Source organism: Syngnathoides biaculeatus, chromosome 4 (genome assembly GCF_019802595.1).
Source record: "Syngnathoides biaculeatus isolate LvHL_M chromosome 4, ASM1980259v1, whole genome shotgun sequence".
Taxonomy (NCBI): Eukaryota; Metazoa; Chordata; class Actinopteri; order Syngnathiformes; family Syngnathidae; genus Syngnathoides; species Syngnathoides biaculeatus.
The window spans coordinates 21,363,742-21,384,849 of NC_084643.1; the positions used below are offsets into that span (position 1 = coordinate 21,363,742).

The following is a 21,108-nucleotide window of genomic DNA, read 5'->3' on the forward strand; positions in this document are numbered from 1 at the left end:
ATAGTATATCATTACTTTTTCCCAAAAATATTTCATTGAGTGATGAAATTACTACTTCATGAATGAGCAGTCATTAGTCACCAGAGGAGGCAACTATTTCCTTTTATTTCTTCAAAATATTTCAGTGGACAGTTGCATATGTAGTTCAGCAAACCTGAAACCACAACTCGTGGCCTATAGCAAAAACTAATAGTCCAAATTTAAGTATATTTTTCACGACAAAGGTTCAATAGTAATTGCTTTAAATAGATTAAATACAAGTTTTAAAAAAGTCATGCAGCTACCAGGCAATTTTTACATACTGCATTTATTATTGTTTTCAATAACATATTTTCCATAACATTGTTTTTAACTCCTTGCACTATAAATTCAATAAATTATATCAAATAGCTACAAACAAATGTTAAAAAATGTAGGCTGTCTTCAAGTATATCTTTCAATGTGAAAAAAATCAATGTAACAATTCAATGTTGACATATTGTTGTATTCAGATGAATTGAGTGTTAGATGGGAGACAGTTTGGTTGCCAACATACAAATTGTGAGTTTCTGTGTTTCTTTCACATCCAACAAAACAAGTGAAAGTAATTTCCCTGTTTGTCAGTGCTTATTTGGAATAAGGGTGAGAAGCTAGCCCAGTACTCAAGGAAATGAGGAAAATCTTGACGTTCATGAATCAGCAGCGCTGATCTAACTCCAGCCAGATACCTGTTTGCTGTATGTTTATAATAAACTTCGTCTTAACATGTCCTGCTAAGGTTTCCATTCTTGAACCCGGAGAAGGATCATTACCGAAGTGGAGGCGCCAGCTTAGGGCAGCCCTTGCTGGTGGCGGTGGGAGGAGAATTGGGTCCCCGTGCGGTCGCGTTCTGAAGCGGATCCCGCTAGTCGTCGCTTGGCTGTGCACCTGGTTGGTTAGGCATGTGAACCAGGAAGAGGGGCCTCCGGTTCTAGTGACGGCTGCCAACTTTCAGCTTGCCATAGTGTCACCACCTAAACTCAACTCACCCTAACCATGTGTAAGAGTTTCAGTGTCGCTTTACTTTTTTTTTTTTTTTTGCACACCGAACAGGTATTGAATATTTACAACATAGCTAATAGTAAATGATTACAGTTATACAAAGAAAACACAATTATGCCCTTAGACTTTCATTTTCAAGTACGGTTGCGAATAATTAATAATCAATTGATTTGTTGATTTTATTTACTTAATCACTGAATAGGACAAAAACAAGCTCATTTTACATCCCCTCATTTTTAAGAGGGGATATTATTTCAACTTGACAGATTATAAAATACACAAATATAAATTGATTAATATTCAGTTAGTGGGTTGGCCCAAAACACAGGCGTTCTTACACATTTTACAATTGTGTAATTGTATTTCTTACTACCACTGCCATACTAACCTTTTGCACTAATGCAGTGACAGTACTGTCATTATTAAAATTAATTGTATCTATTTAAAAAAATCTGTTATTACAGATGCTCTCGTTGTTCTGTATTAAAACATAACTTTAAGTATTTGCCTTAACTTACGTTGTATAATGCACACTCATGTAAAATACACACCACCCTCAAAATTCTGGAAAACCCTTCTAGCTATGTATAATGCATTTTTAAATGCATTATTTTATGTCTACCCATATAACCTAAACATGAAGTAATCATGTGTGTATTTTGTTTTTTTTTTCAAATAATTATTCAGAAGTTAAGGATTTTATTTGAACAAATAATACTTACTTTTTATTAACTTGCTCTTACTTTGAAATTCACAGCCCTGCTTTTATTTAGTACATGAGAAAACACACTTGTGTTCATATGTGCGATTACCCAGGCATAATTTCTAAGATGGGTGAAATTCTTTGAAGAAAACATGAACGACCAGGCAAAACATATTTTACACATTTTATTTTAATGGGATTCAAATTTACTGTAATTCACATTTTAAATAAGAAAGCATTATTATTAAACAAAACATAACCATAAAAGAAATGAACAGTTGTTGTTCAATTATCAGTTATATTTATAATATATACTGTATATATATTTGATGATTGAGAATGGAAGAGAAGGAAAGTGAAATAGCTCAAAGGTGGATCTCACAAATCATCAGATCTTTGAGGAATTTGGGAAAACTGGTTGATCATTGTTTGATCTCATGCTTCACACATTTCCTTTTGTTAGTGGAACTCAAGATTCACCTGGGGAAAAAAGATGATGAAAGTTTGATGGTAATATGCAATATGCTTGACATATGACAGCTTCTTTAACCCTTTTGGATAGAAAGACTTATGCGATGAACTAATGCCGATTGTGGGGGGTGAAACTAACCATTATAGGATGTTTTCATGAACATCACACGAGCAGTTGATGATACAAGAAACGGCAAAGACTTGTAGGGAATTGTTTTCATGTACGTACCAAAGCATTTGCAATCTGTTCAAAAAATGAGAACGAGAAAGATGATACACACACGTGACACAAAGACGTGAAGTCTGAGCATCTACAAACTCTAATTCCAATGAAGTTGCGACATTGCGTAAAATGGAAACAAAAGAAGAATACGTCTTTTGAAAGTCAATGTGTCTTTGAATCTCATCCTCTGAGATATTGTCGTGAATAAACTCGCCAAGTTATGGCCTTGCTTAATATCAGCCACTTTTAAATTAGTCAGTCTATTAGATGGATTATTAATAAATCTAACGGACCGATGGCAGGAGGGAAACATACAGTCAGCCTTTGTAGATTTACAGACAGACAAATACAGATTTTTGGATGGGTTTACCAAATTAAAAGAACAATCCCAATCTGGGAAGAAAGCGATTAAGTGATTTGCTCTAATGAGCCTTGTCAACACGGTCTGACAATAAACAAATCGGAATGACAGAGGACACAATGGCAGCACTCTGCTCTGTCTGTCAGGCAAGCCACCTGTCAACACTTTCCATTCCATCTTAAAGAGAGTGCCACTCGCTGTGTTCTAATGCGTTGTGCCTCCCTCTCCCACAAGCCATCAGTGTTTTCTTTCTCTTTTTCTCGAAATAAAAGCTCGGGCTTTTTACGCCATCATGGGAAGTCATTAATTATTATTTTCTCCACAATCTCGCTTCCCACACCCACACTGTCACTTGCCAGCCCTCAGTTGCTGCTAGAGAAATTATGAGTTATGTTTGTGTCTCACTCTCCACTAAGGGTGTGACTAAGAGGTGGCAGCCACATCTCGATAAAAAAAGGAACACAATCTTTGTTTTGTTGTGCAAGAATATATAAGCAACATAAATGATGTCAGCACATATTCTCCATTAAAAGGGTTATAAGATATGTTATAGTTATACAGCTGTCTCGGATACCTCATTTACATTTACAGCTTTTAGAATATTTACATTTTACATTTCACAGGGCAACACTGGGAAGAGCATGGTATATCTGAAAGGTTTTGAATAAATGAAAATAATGTTGTTTATATCTGATAATCCTTCACAAGATGAATAATGAAGAAATTGTTTCAATTTATTGTTGCTCATTGTTCAAAACCTAGCATTGAGTTGACATGTTGATGTTTGACTTTTTCCTCTAGAAGTGATGTTTTGTCTTTTGTAAACCACTTTGTGTTTTACATATGAAAGGTACTGTACAAACTAAGCTTAATTTTATTTAATGAGATCCCAAAAATTAGCATTCAGTCCATACCATGGTTTTAAGGTTGCAGTTTTATTCACATTGGCTACAATAAGGGAATAAAGTGAATTAAACAGCAACATATCAAATTTAATATGAACCCAAAAAACTCACAAGTGCTAATTTTTCTTCTCCACTTAAACAAAAACTATTAGATAAACCAAATATGAATATGATTATGCTATAAATTTACAAATAACATTTGTGATTGGTTCATATCATTACCCATTGAGAGGTTTTTTAGATTCTGCTTCAAGTTGTTTGTACCAAAGGTTTTTTTTTCCCTTGCGCACTAATATTCATGTTTATATGATACTGATCCATATTATAGTCGATGATAAAGATGTTTGGCATACTTCCAAATGCAAATCATTAGCATGCAGCCCACTACCCAGAGGCTGAGCTGCACTGTCTAGTATTTGTTTACGGAGGAGACATCTGACTATGTTGGGCAATTACAAAAACCATCCCTTCCTCTTCGCAGTGTACCTGTGTAAGGTACCGGATTATCAGTAACGTACTCAGTCAGGATAAGGCACTAAGTAAATAATCTGTCGTATGTAATGAAAAATACTGAATAAATTATTTTGCAGAGCTCTTTCAAATCCCAGTGCCTCCATATCAATAGAATTTAAGTACACTTCTGGTGAAGGATTTCTTGATTTGAATTATTCATATAGTTAATCATTTCAAGATGTTGAGTGAAAAAGGACTACAATTAACTCAACTTTAATTCATCCAAGAGAGAGTGAAAAGTACTTTAACAAATACAACAAATCTGTATGACCGTCTTCATAAGCCCAGTGATTATAGTTTGTATGTCATTCATACCCAGCACCATTTTGAAATGTTTCCTCTTTAATTTGACTGTGAACAACAACATGGATCTCTTTTGTCATTCAGTTGGGTTTAATTGCAATTCAGTATTTTTCAAACTCTGCACCCGCCGTCTGTAGCTGTTTGACTCCAATAAGAGCTTGTCAGATTAAAGCCTTGTTTATTAGTGTGGCACTGCAAAAGTTGCATTGCATTCCACGTCTTGCCTTCAATCCAATAACGTGAATGAGGTCCTGTAGGCTACTCTGAGGAGCAGTGGGAGCACATATCTGCCTTACACCGATGAATCAGATTAAAATGTGTGCATGAAGTGAAGTGAAGCTTTGTGACAGGGCGACAAATATTTATGAGTCATTTTAGGGGATTTTCAAATTGAATATTTTTTTTCTTCCTTCTCTAGAATTCATTTAACATTCTCAAAGCATTGTACAATTTGATTTTTTGGCACCCTACTGTATACTGGCACCCTTTTTATGAGTACATTACATCGTGTAATGTTTTGAAGTCTTTTATACAATAGTTCTACATATCGCTGCCATCAGGCTAAAATCTCTTCTGTCCAAATTTACACTCGCAATATGCTCTTTGAAGGTTTGCCTTCCATATTGTTAAATAATTATTTAATGGGTATATTCCTATTTCAAGTGATACTTTCAGAAGCAATCTTCAGATTTTGAATGTGTAGAAGCCTTGTCAAAGAATATACAAAGACTATCCCTGCATACACAACAGTTGAATGTCAGTGTATGGATTGCAAATTCCCTGAGGGATCTTAATTCTAAAGGTTACTATTCATTAGACTTCTTTCTCACCTGAGCTTTGGCACTACTCTGATAAACATGAACTCTCCCGGCATTGCCAGTACGATTGGTATCTGACAAAAACCCAACTTTTATTGCCTTTGTTTCATCTACTGCATAAAATGTACGCAATTTGGTTGGTTGTGCAAAATACAAAAATGTGGAAGAAAAAAAAAACATAAACATTCTCATCTGTTGGCAGGACTCAAAGTGCGGGAGGTGATGATCAATGTGTCCCGGCAGCAGGTAGAGGATTTCCATGGCCCAGAGGACTTCTGGTGTCTGTGTGTGGCGTGGAGTCACCTCGGTACCTCCAAGAGTCGCAAGGCTACCGTTCGCATTGCCTGTCAGTATTTCAGCAATTTGTGTAGTCCAGCTTCCATCATCATACATTACATCATAGATTTAGTGGTGCAATGCTTTATATCAGCAATGGAACTTTTTACTTATTTCCAGGACAAACCTTCTTAATACACACAAAAAAATACAAGGGTATGGCCCGGGCAAGAAAATCTAATAAGTTTGAGACTTCTTATGTTCAGAAAACCATTTAAGTAAGTTTTTTACAAAGTAAAGAGTAAAGTAAATGGAAGTTTGTTCACCTAGCTAGCAGTTGTCAACTTAGTAGCAAGTTGATGCTTCAGCGTTCATCAGGGCGGTCACTGCTTCAAAGAAACTGTCAGCAAGGTAAGGAAACTTTTATTTGTACCCGAAAAACATTTTTCTGAACATAAGAAATCTAAAACTTCTTATAAGAGAAGACAAGATTAATTAAGTAGATCCATCCATCCATTTTCTATACCGCTAGGGTCCAAAATAATACAATGCTTAACCGTTTTGTTTCCAACTATCTCCTCTCATCCATTCCAATATCCATTTATCTGTTATTTAAACCCTATTTTTTTGACAGATTGTCGTCATTCAGTAGCATTTTAACATTTTTCTTCTCACAGTCATAGTGACAATTTTAAAAGGACACCTTTTTAAAACCGATGTGTCTTTTGAAAAAAACCTGGAACTAAATAAAAGCTAAATTAAAAACACATATTGGGCATTTTATTATTTTGGCTCGCCCCCACTTTTCAGCTCTTGCAGGAATAGAAGCCCTTGTGAGCCACATGAAATCTTTGCACAACTCGTGTAGTGCCAAAAGACACATCGTGACTGGTGCACAAATTGATTATTTTGTCTTTCATTTTTTCGCCAAATAGCTTCAATGCAAATCTTTGAAATCCATTTTATTATTGCGGCAAAAATCTCACTATTGTATATTCATTTGTAATGCACAGTGCAGCCTTGATGACCTGACATTCAGTATGTCCTTAAAACCACCTTGTAAACAGATCATCTAGTTGACGGCCATGGCATTCTCAATCACGTTGGAAGGTCATGGCACACAGGGGCAGTGCGACCCTCTTGAGCTGGATGGGATTGATGTAAAGATGACCGTCACACTTGACACCTGACCATTGCCTCTTATCTCCCCGCACAGACTTGAGAAAAAACTTTGAGCAGGACCCCCAGGGGAAGGAAGTGCCAATCAATGGGATGATCGTTCTGCACTGTCGCCCTCCAGAGGGAGTGCCTGTGGCAGAGGTATGACGGAAACTTCTTACCCTCTCTCCTGAAAGACGAGAAGCAAATACTCCCTCTGAGCAGAGCAGATGTGAATCAAGTGTCTCACGTTATTCATCCAGATTAAACTCAGAAATCTAGACAGTCGATGCTTCCTATGACCTTTAGGAGATTGATATACTTGTTTGATACCGCCAGTGCCAAGACTTGAAGGGAAATAGAAGTGTTTTTTTGACAGCGACTGAGTCAGCAAAGATAGCGAGTGGGATGACATTAAACCAAACTGCCTTAAAATGCCAGGATGGTTCCAAGTCTTGTGACACTCTTTTATTAGAAATATCCAATGACCACTGAAATATGCTTTAAAACTGACTAAAGGGTGATCGTAACTGGAAAATTCTTGACTAGAACAAGGTTGGGTGTCCTTCGCACATCTCTCTCACAGTTCCAAGGAACTGGGTCCAAATGCAGGATCACCTGTTTAGAGTTTAGATGTTCTCCCTGTCCCTACGTGGGTTTTCTCCGGGTTCTCCAGTTTCCTCCCACATCCCAAAAGCATTACCTTTAGGTGTGAGTCCATTTTTTATGTGCATGTACCCTGCCTCTCGCCCAAATATAGCTGGGATTGGCTCTAGTACACCCATGACCTGAGTGAGGATAAGCAGTGTGGAAAATGGATGGATGGATCAGGTTTGGTTCTCTTACTTCTGTGTGGATAAGATTACTGTCGGCTGAATTTGCACTTCCTAAATTGGATGTGATATGTCACATTTATATCTTCTCTAATGTCCCATTTTTAAATAGTATACGCTCTTTCTGCATACTTAACACTAACCGTTAAGGTTCATTATTGACTGTACCTTGCCTTTCTTTTCTCACCAGATGCAAATTAATTGAAGGTGAATTATGATGATGAAACTGGTGGTGATGGAAGATTTAGATTTTTTTTTTTTTTTTTTTTTTACTCAACAACTAAATGTTTTATTTCAGAGGCCTACTTGTAATTCTGAGTAAAATATCACGTAATGGAAACATTTTTCTTTGAGGGGGTTAATTTAGTTATGGGTTTTTCAATTTTCATGTCATCCTTTGTCTATTGAGCTCTTTGGTGGGAAAACAAAACATGCATGTGTGTGTGCTGTTTACATGAAATACTGTCTTGTATTTTTTATATATTTTACACGTCAGAACGGGAGTCATTGTGGATTATACCTAACCTAACCCAGATGTAAATTTAGATATTTGAGATCATAAAGTCATAATGGACCTTTTTTTGTTTTGTTTTTACAAAAATACCTTCAACCACAATCAGTAGTTTCTTATCTTTCATCAGATACTACAGACCATTTTACATTGACTAAAATTTGAGATTTAAAGTACTTTGATGCCAATGGATTTACTGTTAATTGTGTGCGTGTGATTGTTGATCATTAACAATTTTAATCACCAATGGTTCAATTCAAGTGTGTCTCCCATTGAGAAAGTTATCATATATTTCTCACAAAGGGATCACCTGACTCATGAGGCAAATACTACATTTAAATGTCACTACCATTGAAAATACCAAATGTCTACTATATAAGGTCCAGTGACCATGAAATGGCTATCTAAAAGATAGTGGAGTTTAGTCCTGAGCCCTGCGCCGTATAAATGATTCAACAACGAAATGGTGGATGGTGCTGATGTCATCGCAATCCTACGGAATCCACTGTGTGGATAAAAATAGATTGGAGTAGTATAGACCAAAATCACAACCTCATATATAATCCTTTGGCAACACAAAGGAGTCCAGTCACAAAAGATAGGAGTGAATAATGTTGAGTCCAATATCTTCTGCGCAGTCAATTTCAGCGCAACTGGTTCTATAAAATTTAGAGATGGTGATGAGTGTTGTAGTGTCAGGATACATTGGTGCAATAGGAGAGAGGATAAATACAAATAAAACGTGTGGTTTGGAAAGCAGGAGCTTCTGTTGTAAATGAATATCTATATTACTAAGGATCTCAGGGCCAGCAAATAAGGGTTATGAGCAAACAACTCCCACATTTGACAAAACAGGACAAAGCACTTCCTTCCAGTTCAGGTCACTGGAAGAAGACTAGGACAACAACGCTGTAGGAATATTACACAGATTCACTGTCTGTTGTTTAAAACAAGTTAGCTACCAAATATGACCATATCCAAAATTTAGACTTCTTTCTTGTTTACATATACCATATTTTTCTGAATAAATTACATACTGGACATGTATTTATCTTTTGCTCAAAAATGCCAGCAATAAATCAAACAAGTAAGTTGGGTTTCAAACAATCATGTCATCACCCGTTTAGTCATGTAACAATGAGGCAAATTACTTTTCAGGCAGTCAGGTACAATTTTAAATGCCTGCCCCCCAAAAACATTTTGTTAACTTATTCTTTTTACGATAGTCAAGTTTCAATAGCTCTCCTTCTGGCCGAGAATGTTACTAAAACACATTTTTTAAAAGAAAAACCTCTTTGTTTTCTCGGAGTTTGGCTATTTTATTGAATTAACTTGGACACAGCATGTGTTAAATAAACATTAGACAGGGAAAAGGTGAGGGACCAAACTTGCCTGTGGTATTACAGTTTCAGTCTTAGCTTGATAAACCTGTTCCTCTAGTCCTGATATTGATGATTTTTAATCCATTTGTATTGTTTTCATCACTGATTAAAAAATGAATGCACGATTAAGACAAACTTTACGATTTTCAAATGCGGACAAATATGTTAACATTATTCTTGATAACCCTAGGACCCCTTTACAAACAACATCTGCCATTTTGAAATGATATATAGCAGATATACAGCAGTTTAATCAAGAAATGTGTTGCAGAAGGCACATGCTGCTTTTTAGATCCAGCACCTTCCGGTCTTCAGCTCAATCCAGCACTGTGACGTCACACGAGGCAAACAACCTGTTTATTCGGCCTTGTGTGCTCTTGTTCCATGGTGTTGTTCCTGTCCCTGTATATTTGCTGTTGCATGATTTAGAAATGGTACGATGGTTTATTTTGTGGCATTTGGTGGTACAAACAGTTCAGGCAGTGGCAAGAATACATAACCAGAGGATAAGGAAAGTCAATCGAGAATAGGGAAAGCGTGCTTAGGGAAGGGTCCATTGCAAGCGTTTCAAACTCTGTGCTCATCACTTCGAACTAGTTCTGTTTTGAGAAAGATTTAGCAGAAAGCATTGGTTACAAAGGTAGAGGCTGAAATCAGCTGGAGTGCCAATGATTTTTGTCATGGATATTGAGACCTAACCGGTAGCAAGAAAACTAAATCTTGTAGCTGGCTTGGTGCAGCCAAAAAAGAACTGGGTTTTTGTTTGTATACTGTATACCTACAGCTCTACTATGGTTAAGCCATCTGTGTGATCTGACCTGAAAACTGATATTTTAGGACAGATGTGAGATAATTTTAATGTATAATTTGAATATTTTGAATATTGGCATAGTGTCCAATATCAGACTGTAATTGGTCTCTTTAATGAATGGGTGGTTTCTTAGTTGTTAATTTATTTTCTTTTTGGCAATCCGAAACCAACCCTTCACTTAATATCCCCACAAGAAAAGCAGCAATGTGAATGCAGAGGCAGTCCTTTAACATTTGGAGAAGGAGTACACTAGCACTCTGTATAATGCGATTCCTTTGAGGTGTATCTCTGAAAATAAGTGTGAAATGAACATCCAAATGGGAGCCCATCTTTTTCAGCAAAAGTCTTTAATCCAAGATGAATCCTCATCTTCAGTAGTGACTTGGGTAGACTGTCTAAGCCTTGACACCCAGGAAAATCTAATAAATTACAATGCTCTCAGGATACAAGCTGTTATTTATTGAGCTTTAGCAAAACATTGTTATGATCCTCCCAAACGATTTACCATATAAATATCCACAATTTACCATTAAAATACCTCACATGGCCTCATTTTTTTTTTACCCCCACTTTTCTAATTTTGCTGGTATTTGCATCCTATTTTATGATTACAGTTGTCAGATAAGGTCTTCTAGCAACCGGATAATGATCGTCATGGTCAAGCCAAGCCTCATTCCTCCCAGTCCGACACCATGAGTGTCTTTTTTTTAGTTAGCTCTGACAAAACACGGAGTAGGAATGGAGTATGTTGTGTCTCAGAGGGGAGGAGAAGTGGCATTTGGAAACCAATGAGAGAGGCAGATCACTGATGCAAGCGACTCTGTGTTTCCCACCATATCTTTTTCTGATTAACCTCCAGACCAGGAGAGCACCACTGAGGCACAGATAGCTCCTGTGAGTCTACCTGCTGCTATCTGGCGACTGTTTATATGGGCACACTCAGCCAACCTGATTTTAAAGCATCTGCAGACATTTTGAATGGCTATTCATGCCGTGCTGATTGTTTTCAGGTAGAATCCACCTACTGGATCAACTCTGTCTCCTCAGCTTTGCTTCCCAGAAAGTATCATTGGCATTATCTGTCCCTCAGAGAATGCCAAATGGTAATCGTGGAAACCATGAGATTATATCTGCAATTAACATTATCTACAGGGGGCTTAATTGTAACTCTTGACTTAGCATGACTCAGCAGAGATTTTTTTTCTAATTACAGCAGAAGGTCAAGCTCATTGTTTTAGCTGGGCTACCTTGACATCAATGGCCACTTGTTTTGGAACAACAAAACATACAAGCAGGGGAAGAAAGTGTCAGCTGGCAAGGTCTCGATCGCCATCCTCATAAATTTCAATGACGGCTGCAGTGTCACACATAACAGTGAATTTCTGTCCTCTAATGTGTCTTTAGCCAACACATTTCACACCATATAACCATCAGCAAATATCGTCTGAATGCATTACATGTATGCGTATGTGCACACACTTTTAAGGAGATGGGGGGACTCGGCCACTGAGATGGCCTGTGGGAGGTCACCTTCTGGGCCAGTCTAGGTATCCTCAGGCTTGATCCCTTGATGTTGATCCCGCCTCATCAAAACGTCGATGTCAAGGTTGACATTGAAGTCCATATACTGTAGTAATTGAAACAAATGTGCCAATGAGCCATTGCCACTCTCTCTCTCTCGCTCTCTCTCCCTCTTGCACTCACACGTCTTTTATCTTAAACCAACTGCTGCTAAAGCAAACAAATAATGTTACCTCAAACACAGCAAGGACCCACTGGCGTGACTTGGTAATTGCCTTTTTTGATTCACATGAAAACTAAAATAAATGCATACAATAAAAGTTGTCATGACTGCGGGATGCTACTTCTGACAACATCTACTCAGTGACTGATGACTTTAATCACAAAGCAATTAGGCACTGTCACATCGTGCATTTTCTCATCAACGACAAGGCAAAGGGGATGTACTGCCAATACACACTGTGGCGAAACGTTTACTTAATTGTCAGGAACACAGTATTTTTGAAGGAAAAACATCAAAGGAAAAATATCTGTAGAAGGAGCATTTCCATACCTTGAGGAAAAAGTCTCACAACAGGTGTTTATAGAAAGACCAGTGACTGAAATACAGTGTGTGGGGGGAAAACACCATGATGTCAGAAATTATACTACTGTTTTGATGTCTGTTATCATTTATTCATGTCCATACATATTGCAATCTATCATCCCTTAGCCATCTATGTCATTTCTATTTACTTAGGGTTTGCATGCCCACAGGCACTTACTATTTACATCCACACATAAATTGAATGGTGTTTGCATGCTTTCTATAAATATGTCAGCCCAGCCTGTCCTGACAGACTATGAAATGCAATTTGCAAAAGCAATGATGCAGCTATTTTCACAGTGTTGAAGCAGCAAAGCATCACTACATTTGCAATTCTTAATTAGTTACCTTCTTTCTTGCTGGTAATTGGTTACAGTGCTTTCCTTGAATGTATAATGGCTTGAATGTTTGTTGTTGTGGATGCACAGTGGAGCAGCTTTAGAGCTATGGCCTCACAGTTCTGAGAACCGGGGTTCAAATCCCAGACCCACCTGTGTGGCGTTTGCATGTTCTCCCCGTGCCTCCATGGCTTTTCTACTGGTTCTCTGATTTCCTCCCACATCCTAAATAAATGCAACATTAATTGCACACTCTAAATTTCCCCTAGGTGTGATTGTGACTCCTACTGTTGTCTGTCTCCACATGCCCTGCGATTGGCTGACAACCAGTTCAGGGTGTACTTTGCCTGGCTGATGACAGCTGATATAGGCTCCAGCAGTCCCCTGACCCTCGTGAGGATAAGCGTCTCAGAAAAAGCATGGATTGATGGATGTTTGTTGTGTCTAACCTAATTGTGACCACAATGCAGGGTTGACTGCATCTGACCAGTAATTATGTTTGTAACATCACAGTTTTGTGAAAAACGTGTTTCAAATATTAATCTGCATCTTCTCAGAAGAGAACATGTTTTTGTGAACTTTTGACACAACCAAATGTGTAGAGTATTTTCTTTAAAGCTTATCCTTACTAGAGTCATGGGTGTGCTGGACCCTATACAAGCTATCTTTGGGCGAGGGGTTGGGTACACCCTGAACTGGTCACCGTCCGGTCACAGTACAGTTAAAATATTTTGATTTTTTTTTTATTCTTTTGGCTGTTCTAATATGGCTACTTATACCAAAGCAAATTTTGTGTAAATACATGAAAATACATGAAAAAAAAAAAGATTTTTTAACCTGGACTTAAAATCATTCACACTTGGGGCTGGCATCACTTCTGTCGGCAACTTTTTCCATTTGTGTGCAACATAACAGTTAAAGTGCGGGTGACATCCCTATATACATTCTAAAATAGATATTGTAATGAAAAATACATATAACAGTATTCACTTCAATGTCTTTACAAAAAAAAAAAGTGAGCGGAGAGCGCGTCACCCATGCACAAAGTTGTGCAATTAAGTGTCCCTCGACATCCAAGTGGTCACCATATTAGTTGCGTCATCTGTCCTTGACGTCATTGTCACTTCCGCCGTTGAAAACGCGCAGTGCCCGCTACTATGGAAGCCGAACAACAGAGATATTCGGATTTTTCCAACGCCCCTTCGGAAGCTCTTTTTGAAAAAAACAACACCACACAAATCAGTGAAGTTACCGGGGCAATATTACACTATTGTTTCGAGCCATATTCAGATGATATGCCATCATGGCCAAACCACATCCCGTCCAATCCACTTCCGCGGCGGAGATGAGCCATCGCGGCTCATCGCAGCCGGCCGGTGTGGCTTATGATGGAGCCGAGCGGTGGCGCTTTGTGTTTACAGTCGAGCCAGCGCGCTTCATGCTTGCACGCGACTGAGTAACACATTCTCTGCTAGTTTCTTTAGAGCCGCCCCCATCGCAAAGCCTGACACGCAGCCTTCGCGGAAGATGTGACCGCCGAACGCGGCGCCTCAGCCAGTGTGGCTGAGTTTCGGCCCGCCGTGCTATATAAGGAGGGGGTGTAGCCGAGCTATGTTGCAGGCTGAGTGAGAAATTGTTGGCTGGGCGATGCACACATCGACACATTTCATACGCGGTTCTTTTGTTACGTTATGAGAGAGACGGATTACGTGGTCCGCCCCAAACTATTATTTTTTTAGTAGCTGTATGCGGACATCAACGCATTTCATACACGGATCTTTTGCTACGTTATGAGAGAGACCGATTACGTGGTCCGCCCCAAACTATTTTTTTTAGTAGCTGTATAAACACCTACCTGTTATTTGGAACCCACGAAGCTCTCGTCCTTTGCACCCGTGCATTCCATTTTTCACAACGAACAGGGTCTCTTTCAAACTTATGAAGGGTAATTCCATTCTCCCGAGTGTTGAAGCAATGTCCAGCAATGCAATGAGCCGGCATTTTGGCTAACACGAAGGAACAACGAGCTACCTTCGCGGAGGTAAAACTCATGGAAACAAACGAGTCCACGAGGGTGCGCCACTGTCCTTTACGTCACTTCCTACTTCTTCTCGACAACAAATTCCTGAGAGGATTTTCATGGCGGGAGTTACAAAAAGCTGTATTCGTCAAAATCATGTTTTGTGGTGAAAAAACACATGGGACCATATTGGCTGTGGGTTTTTCATTAATAATATACCAAAAATCATCCATTTGATGATACTTGAGCTTTAAGTGCTGCTTCACCGTGTTTATTTTGGACTCTGTATTCTTCTATTCAGTTCATACACTTGGGATACTTCCTTTATTTTTGCTTGAATTTTTTACTTGGTCAAAAAGACTTTCAGAAATAGGTCACATAAAAACCCAAGTTAGGCTGTCCACTTCAATACTCTTCCCTGTAGAATTGCAACATACTTTGGTTTTTGTGTTTAGATTCTGTGTAACCTGAATTAAGTCAATTGCGTATTCTTTGCTACTGCTGATATTATTCACCTTTTTATTGCCTCTACTGTATAGGTGGAATGGCTGAGGAATGAAGAGGTGGTCAATTCCCAAACTGACGACAACATCGACACAAGGGCAGACCACAACCTCATCATTAATGAGGCTCGTCTTTCGGACTCGGGAAACTACACTTGCATGGCCAGCAACATTGTGGCGAAGAGACGCAGTGCTACAGCCACTGTGACAGTTTTTGGTATGTTGTACCCCAGCAATCTTTATAGAGCAGGTACTTCATATACATCTCATTGGAATCCCTCACCATTATGAAACATATTAAATTGTTACCTTTGTACTTCACTGAAGAGTGATACAATTTATTTCCCTGACTCTATACTGTATGAAAGGAAATTATGATCCGGTTGCTTAGGCCCGTGCAGTGTTATACCATGGATTCATTTGCTTGGGGTCCTTCTTGCAATTAAATGTGGCTTCACTATCTTCAATAACACTTCTCAACATTTGGCTTCCACACACTTTAGGCCCACACTGTAACCGCTTTAGTCCCACCACTAAGTGGTCGGCTCCAACCTGTCGAAAACCATGAATCAACGTTGCCTTTAGAAATAGCAATTCCATGTAATGGCTGTTTTTTGCAGCTCTTAGCCTTTATCTTAATCCCAGAGCTAGGAATTGAATGGGCAATTAGGAAAGAAAGAGCCTTATATCCACCACAAGGAATAAAGCTTGCTCACTGTTTTACTTTCTTTTTTTTTTCACAGTTACCTTCTAGAGGTTACATTGACAGTAATAACCTCTGTTTATTTTATAGCTTTTACAGTGCTGGAGGTCTCCATACATCGGTATTAACAATCGCTCTATTATCGCTGTCCCCTTTTTTGAACTTTTTCCAGTTAATGGTGGGTGGTCCCTGTGGACAGAGTGGTCACTTTGTAATGTGCCATGTGGGCGAGGTATGCAGAAGAGATCGCGTACCTGTACGAACCCAGCACCGCTGAATGGTGGAGCCTTCTGTGAGGGAATGTCTGTGCAGAAGATGTCATGCAACGCCCCATGTCCAAGTTAGTTGTATTCGCACAAGTACGACACTGTTGTACAACTTTGTAAATTTGTGTTATAATGTGAACAAAGAAACAACATGCCAAAGATTATGACAAGAATTTATGGTTTAGTTTGGGAAAAGGAAGAGCCTAAAGCCAGTATGTACAGTATATTCATAACTCTCCCAAGCATTCTCATGAACGTCAGCATTTTAGCAAGTGTAGTTCATGTTGAACATAGATTGTTGCAGCTTTGTTTTAGATCTATATTTAACTATCATAACTAACTCGATATAACTATCGATTTTTGACGTATTGTCAGGTTTCCCGAGCCATAACAGGCATTTGTCTTCTGAATGGAAGTAAGTCAGGGGGTATTTTGTCTTTTTTTTTTTTTGTGATTGTTTTATTATACCACATTGACTGAGCTATAAATTAACTGCATGTCCTTTCACCGACTTGCTTATTCAGTGTGATGACATTCTGCATGTAGAGTAAAGCACAGAATTTAATGACGAATAATTTTAATGTCACTGTCCACCAACAACAGTATATAAAATATGATGTGTAGTGAACACCATGTACTCTGAATTTTGTCAACATAGTGTATTGTTTTCTCAATTGGGTAGGAGGTTAGAGGCCAAACTTGAGGAATTGGTGGGGTGATCCAACAAGCTGTCTCCGTGCCCATTTGTTCAGTCTGCAAAGGCTCAATCTGCCAAGGTGAAGATGGATTCAGGTAGTCAGGTGGTATTAAATAACAAGGAAGAAAATCAAAAAGAAAAATCCTGTCAAAACAAAAAAAAAAAAAATGGTGGTTGCAGTGAAAAAGAAATTGTTGACAGTCAACAAAGACATGGTCTGGACTCAGTGAGTCAAGACATGTAGCTACATGCTAAACATCTTAAAGCTAAGAGAAACACAATACAAACATAAAATGTACAGTCCAGTCCAGTCACCACTGATTTTCAACCTCAATTTTTGAATAGTAGGGCAATAAAGGTCCCAAAATTTTTCACGTGTGTGGGGGAAGTTGACTTCTCCGGAATCGTGACGTGGAACAGAATGCAGTCAATCAAAGAAGCATCCAAGTTTGACAAACATGGAACGAACTGAAAATTAAAACAAAAATGTCTTACCCAATGTAATTTTATGTATAAATGTCGGTTCCCAGATGGCAAGAAGTATTTTCCAAAGCAAGTCCTTTTTTGAGAACGTCACCATTTTACAAGGCTCTTGACTCCAGCAACCTTCGGGAACACTCGAGAAACATCCGCCCATGTTTCTTCTTTGGTTACTTCAGTAGTGAGATTATGTGTAATCACGTGACTAAGAGATAGGTGGTTCAACATAATCTTTATGTGTGTGGTCTGCTGTGTTGAGATTCTTAGAGGAGAACACACACACAACAACCAAAACAGTGGAATGCCCGATTTTTTTTTTCATGCAGTTTGCACTTCTTGCAAAAAAAGAAACATAAGGGACTGCAGCATTTTATGACCTAAACATGCACGGTGAATTATCTATCCAGCCATTTTCTTTGCTGCTTATCCTCAGAAGGGTCACAGGGAGTGCTGGAGTCTATCCCAGCTGTCAACGGGCAGGAAGTGGGTCACACCCTGAACTGGTTGCCAGCCAATCGCAGGGCACATAGAGACAAATAGCCACACTCACAATCACACCTAAGGGTAATTTAGTTTCTCCCATTCATGTTGCATGTTTTTGGGATGTGGGAGGAAACCGTAGCACCCAGAGAAAACCCACACAGGCACGGGGAGAACATGCAAACTCCACACAGGAGGGGTCAAGATTGAACCCGAGTCCTCAGAACTTGAAGGCCAACGCTTTACCAGCTGACCCAGCACGGTGAATTATCTGTCCATCCCATTTTCTTAGCCACTTATCCTCACAAGGGTCATGGGGCGTGCTGGAGCCTATCTCAGCTGTCAACGGGCAGGAGGTGGGGTACACCCTGAACTGGTTGCCACCCAATCGCAGGGCACATTGAGACAAACAGACGCACTCACAATCACACCTAGGGGCAATTTAGAGTGTCCAATTAATCTTGCATGTTTTTGGGATGTGGGAGGAAACTGGAGTGCCAGGAGGAAACCCGCGCAGACACGGGGAGAACATAAAAACTCTACACAGGCGGGTCCAGGATCGAATCCGCGTCCTCAGAACTCTGAGCCCAACGCTTTCCAGCTGATCCACCGTGCTGCCCACGGTGAATTAATAAATAATAAACTAATCCAAATTTAAGGTAGGATTCAAACCTTTTTCCAGATATGTCCATCTCAGAAACACCAAATTAGATTTGCTGGTGTGACTTACAGTTGACGTTCACTTGCTTTGTTTTTCTGTTTTCTTTTGAGATAATGGCTAAAGTTTGTCGTTGTCCCCACTGCTTCACGAAGTTGAAGACGACAGAATTTGGGTACCGCTGATTGCTTTCTCTTCCATAGTTCCTTTTTGCATATGAAGTCTTTCACAATTTAGGAAGCCAGGTTTATATTTTTCATTTTGGTTTTTATTTATGTCACAAAACCTATACTTCCACTTGTGTGCATGTGGGGGGAGGTCCCTAAGTCACAAAACCAGAAAGGTTGCAGTCATTACGGTGATGGTGGGGGCTGAGTCGCACATGAATTGAAGGTATTTGTTGTTTTAGCTGTGCTTCTCCATATTATCACATTCATGAAGATGAATAAAAGGTCTTGAGACCGGTCTCAGATCCAGACCGGTATTCAATGATTTAACCCCACAGTATATCAAGTATTGTAAATTAGTTAATGAGAAAAATATATGCAATGTGTGGAAATATTGGTGATGCTGTTCCATTTTCAACACCGGTGGCTTATAAATATATTTTATTTGACCTTTACAAGGAGACCATTGGGGAAAAAACAACAAAATAACAAACTCCCTAACAATCAGAGTGCCTACCCGTGCCTCCCCTCTCTCCTTATGTGAACGTTGTGAGAATAAATTAAAATTTAACTTCAGTTTGATTTTTAAAAACATCTTTGAAACCCAGGCAACGCATTTAGAAAACACATTGGAGTGATCCATGCATGAAGAGAGTCATGATCCAGAAACAAGATACATATTACGAGGTCATTTTTCAGGCAATTTTGGCAGAAAATGGCTCCTTGGTGAGGTGTTTGAGCTGCCTCTGTTTTCAAGTAATACTAAAAAAGAAAAGATTGTTTCCTGCTGCTGTTTGCTGAGCATTTTGTGTCCTTATGTTGCAGTCGATGGAGGCTGGGATGAATGGAGTGAATGGACCATATGCAGCAGCCAGTGTGAAAGACAGAGAAGTCGAGAGTGCAACTCCCCAGCACCCAAACACAGAGGCAAGATCTGTGAAGGGAACTCAGAGGCCACTGAGAACTGCACAGATGGACAATGTACCCAGAGTAAGTCCTTTCTCATTGCTCAGCATGATCATCTGTTATCCTCTATCATCTTTCTCATCATTATCATCATCATCATCTTCCAATTCACTCCTGGCAAATACTCAAGACACAATTGGAGATGAGCATTGAGGGAAGCTATGCGAACAAAAAGGTCCAGCAAATGAAAATATTAGCGCTCTCATCCTGTGTACTGTAAGACGGTATTCTTACTTAGTCTGATGGTTTTGGTTGTGGCTAACGCCAGAAGATAAATTCAATTGGTGCCGGGAAAATGAGCCAAGGCCTTGCTTCAATAATGCAGTGATTGAAATGGCTGTATGAATCGGGCTTGGTTGAATGGCTTTTCCAAGTCCACAAAAGACCACTGGTGGACTTGTTGTGAAAACCAGTGTGCCTATTTCATCTACGGTGCAGTCTAGTGCTGTTTTTCTTCATCGGTCTTGTTTGTGTAAAATATAAGAACTGATCTGAAAAACGGATACCGACTTGGCGCAAACTTTCATTATGTATTATATGCATTGCTTTCAGTGCGGACAGTCTTGGTGGAAATTATACAACCAGCCTCCTCTCTTACATTTTACAAGCTAGGTTTTGGACTTGAGTTACCCCACTTTGAGGTAATTGTAAACCTTTGATGCAGCAGTTTCATCGAAGATATGCAAGGAGAGAGCGCATCATCAATGAGCTCAGTTGTCACAGTGACTTCGCCATACTAGTCGCTTCACAGAGACTTGGACTTTAATCACCACTTTCCCTGCTCTTGATCTTATTCTATCTCTCTGTCTTTGCAGATCGAAAGCTGCTACATGACGTTAAACCTCAAAGTGAGTTCCCTGTGGATTTTGTTTTTATCTTTCCAGCTTCCAACTGTATTTACGTGAATTCACAGGCGAGTGCAGGAACATTTCTATGTACACTGTTTACTTGATGATGGAATGAAAACAACCCCGAATTACCACCATTTAGTTCACCTTCATCTGAGCATGTTAGTTCTAACCCAGCAGGTGCTCATTATATATTCCATCATTTTTAATTGCCTGACTTTATGACAGCCATGACATCACAGCTGTGTTTCTACTTTGAGCTGGGAGATGTATTGGTTGTGACAAGTGGACATGTGTTACGTTGTAGTGGATTAATAGGCTTTAATTTTTTTTGGCAAATAAGCTAAATTGACCAATTTGCTACCCTGTCCTTGTTCCTCTGGCTTTCGGTCTTTTACAGGAGTTTTCCCAGTATAAGTGATTGTCAGGTGTTATGTTGACTGATTGCATTAAGTGTGCTAGTGTGTGAAAAACATAAATACTCATTTCTTGAATGATGGAGAATTGGTTACATTAAGCTTGTATGCGAGCACTCTGATGCTATATTTTATTCATTAGCCTTTTATTTTCCCATGCAATGGATATCA

General features: G+C 39.1%; 1 protein-coding gene across 4 annotated transcripts in view; it reads left to right on the forward strand.

The window, feature by feature from the left end:
• unc5db (unc-5 netrin receptor Db) overlaps positions 1–21,108 on the forward strand; it is a 201,617-nt gene that overhangs the window by 110,131 nt on the left and 70,378 nt on the right. For 3 of the 4 annotated variants that reach the window (XM_061817331.1, XM_061817334.1, XM_061817333.1), the window contains exons 3-8: positions 5,520–5,663; positions 6,810–6,913; positions 15,293–15,473; positions 16,132–16,299; positions 19,533–19,697; positions 20,489–20,521. In XM_061817331.1, coding sequence (XP_061673315.1) covers positions 5,520–5,663; positions 6,810–6,913; positions 15,293–15,473; positions 16,132–16,299; positions 19,533–19,697; positions 20,489–20,521 — 795 coding nt within the window. The remainder of the gene's footprint in view (positions 1–5,519; positions 5,664–6,809; positions 6,914–15,292; positions 15,474–16,131; positions 16,300–19,532; positions 19,698–20,488; positions 20,522–21,108) is intronic. The other variant, XM_061817332.1, reaches the window with a different exon arrangement.